This window comes from Nematolebias whitei, unplaced genomic scaffold (genome assembly GCF_014905685.2).
Source record: "Nematolebias whitei isolate Nwh7 unplaced genomic scaffold, NemWhi1 Nwh_scaf_7666, whole genome shotgun sequence".
Taxonomy (NCBI): Eukaryota; Metazoa; Chordata; class Actinopteri; order Cyprinodontiformes; family Rivulidae; genus Nematolebias; species Nematolebias whitei.
The window spans coordinates 1-3,022 of record NW_023626211.1 but is presented as its reverse complement, the minus strand read 5'-3'; the positions used below and the strand labels follow the sequence as shown (position 1 = coordinate 3,022).

General features: G+C 36.7%; 1 protein-coding gene across 1 annotated transcript; it reads right to left on the bottom strand.

Annotated features, from left to right (window-relative positions):
- Nucleotides 1-274: 274 nt before the first annotated feature.
- Nucleotides 275-2,877, bottom strand: LOC119429792 (the record flags this gene model as incomplete). Its single annotated transcript, XM_037697345.1, has 7 exons — nucleotides 275-422; nucleotides 535-773; nucleotides 1,041-1,096; nucleotides 1,222-1,350; nucleotides 1,464-1,549; nucleotides 1,643-2,053; nucleotides 2,750-2,877. Coding segments are annotated over 7 exons (1,197 nt in total), but the record flags the coding sequence as incomplete, so codon positions are not given.
- Nucleotides 2,878-3,022: the final 145 nt, after the last annotated feature.

The window sequence follows — 3,022 nt, the reverse complement described above, 5'->3', positions numbered from 1 at the left end:
ATCTCTAGAGCCTGTTCAGCTGTACAGGAAAAGATTGGGTACAATTGTGTAAAAAAACAGCTTTACAATGCACACACGTTCAAGTCTGATCAATTTATACGAAAACATTTAAGAAATGACTGCTTTCTATACTCATTTTAACCTTGTAAGACCTGTTTACACCCTTAGTCATCATAAAGCAAAAATAACATAAATAAAAAAATAGCTAAAAGTCCAAAACTCATGGACACAATTAAACCCTGATCACAGATAATACCAAAATGTAATTGCTTACCTTTGTCCACTCCCATTGGTAGTTTCAGCATTTTTTTCCATACACCAAAAAACTGCACCTTCTGGCAGAAGTCTTTCCATCGTCCATTTAGTTCAGCTATGTAGCATGGGTTATCTTTGTTCAGAATGCGTTGAAGCTCATCCATGACCTATTCAATGTTCAATACACCAATTCAGATATTAGAATATTTATCTAGGAGAAGGAAATTGTCTAAACATTGCAAGTTATATCAAGCATTTAAGAATGCAAAGTATTCTTACATGTCCAATGTCCTTGAAACAAGGATATGCTTCTATGATTTTGTTGTGTCTGTCCTCCTCACGAAAACTATGTGAATCAATGAATGCTCTTCTGGCTTGAAATTCCAAATCCAGGAGATGAGACACATCCTGGTGGTTTGGATTCTTTTTTTTATACAACGATTGTAGGGTCCTGTAGTGCTTGGCCGAGATTGCTGGACTGTAGTTGTATGAGCTTTCAACATCTGTTGGCCTGTTAGCTGTAACACATAATGTGGCTCAATTTAACAACAGATTTTTGTCAATTAACGTAATATGACAACCTTTTTTTTAATTAATACAATCCATTTTGTGTAGTTAAATATTCGATAAATTATATTAAAGTCAAATTATTCAAATATGAACAACCCAAAATTGTAATTACTATTACAACACTAAAATACAGTAATGAGAATCTCGTCGTGCTATCATCGTTGCATTGAGGAACACAAGTACCACACCCCCAAAATAAAGTAGGACAAACTCACTCTTAGAACTGGACAGGAGAGGGAGAGCTTCTGGGGGCTTTGGGGTCTTGTTTTTCCTGAAACACATAAAGACATATTTCTGTTGGCATGATGAATCATAATGTTAATATTCAGATTGTGGAAGATAAACAAAACAAAATAAAAACAAGACAAAATAAATACAAAACTAAATTCAACAAACTCCTTGTCAGTAGTGCCTGAGTCGGTGCTGGTAGTCTCATCTGTAGACTGGTCCAGAATGATTGTTGAGTCGCTCGACATGGCTTCATCTGTATCATAGGGCTCATCAAGACGGCGTCTCTTTGAAGAGCTGCAAAGATTAGCCAATTAATCACTTCCAACAAATGCTGGCCAACATATGTTAAAGTCTACTAAAGCTAATGACATATTTATTATTGAGGAAATTAATTGTTGCAGCTTTACCTCTTTGATTGTCTCCCACTCTGAGATTTCTTTAGAGGGGACCTCACATTCTGCAATCTTTTGTTTAGTTGCGCAAACACAGTGACCTTAAGAACACATACATTTCATTTTTTAGATCCTCAATAAAAATGTGCAAAATAAAAAAAACTTTGGTCATTAACTGGATGCATTTCACTTACCCATGAATTCTTCAGACCTTGGTCCTGTAGCATGGGGTAATACAGCACTATCCTTTTAGCCACTGCTGTGATTTCAGGTTTTGATGGGTATCTGTGTGATTCTGCATCTCCTTTTGCCCTCAAGATTGCAATCATACTGGTCATCGTGTTTCGGATGAGACGACATCTGAGTTCCTTTGACATTTCACAGTTGCGCTCTTCCCCTTTCTTCGACAATTCAAAGTACTGTTGTCTTACGTGCTCAAGCTCAGTGTCAGTGTGGAGTACATATTCTGGAAAGGTTAATTTCACAACCTTTTCAGGAGTTTCAAACTTGGGAAGACTGGACTTCATTGGAGTGGATGTCTGTTGCATAGGTGACCTATTATTGGAGGAACAGCTCACTAAAGTTGAATCTTCTTTACCAGAATCCTGTACAGAAACAAACAAACAAAAACAATGCAAAACAAAACATTGTGTTCTGATACTGTTACACTACATTGTCAGAAGTATTAGTCTGTGTACATTAACTTTACTGACAATCATGTTGTTAATACATAGGGTCCACTACTTTGAAAGTTGAAGTCGGGACTGTGTGCAGGTCAGTCAGGTTTGTCTCACCAAATTTTAGATACCTGCACCCAAGGAAGTGATTGTAACACATCCAAATTTACTGATATGGTGGTGTGACCCACTTGGAACTATTTTGTATCCCCAGAGTCAGAACCAAACATTAAGAAGCATCATTAAGTTCTTGCGCTCCACTAATCTGGAACAAACTCCAAAAGAACTTTAAATGCCGAAATGATGATTTTTTTTTATTCAGACAAAAAAAAAAGTTTCTTAGATTTGTCTTTCACTGTTCTATTTAAACGGAAAACAAAAACATCATTAACTGTAGTTATAGTCCAATGTTTCTTTACCTTCTGTTATTACACCACTGCAATTGACTTTTTTCCAATATTTTTTTTTCTTATGATTTGTTCATGTAAAGCACTGTAACTGACTTGTTACTGATATACAAAAACATTTGCAGTGCATAGTTTTGGCAATATACTACATCAACCCAAAGTGCCACAGCCAACTGAAATAGGTTGTTTTTTAAGTCTACGTCACAGAGAAACTGACCTCCTCTGATGCACCATGACAAGCAATCCAGATCGCTTTTCTTCTTAAAAAGTTCTCTGGTCCTGGGAAAAGGTCCCGCAAGTCTTCACGAGACAGGTTGCCCATCATTGCCTCACTGATGTTTGCAGCTGAGAATGTGTTTGAAAACAAAGATGAAACTTGACACATCCAGATTAAGAAGAAAAGACTAAACATAAACTTGGTTTTTCAGTTGTTAAGCTACATGGTTTGAGAAGAAGCTGTAGCAAAGGGCCTTTAGATGGAGGTCTGAGA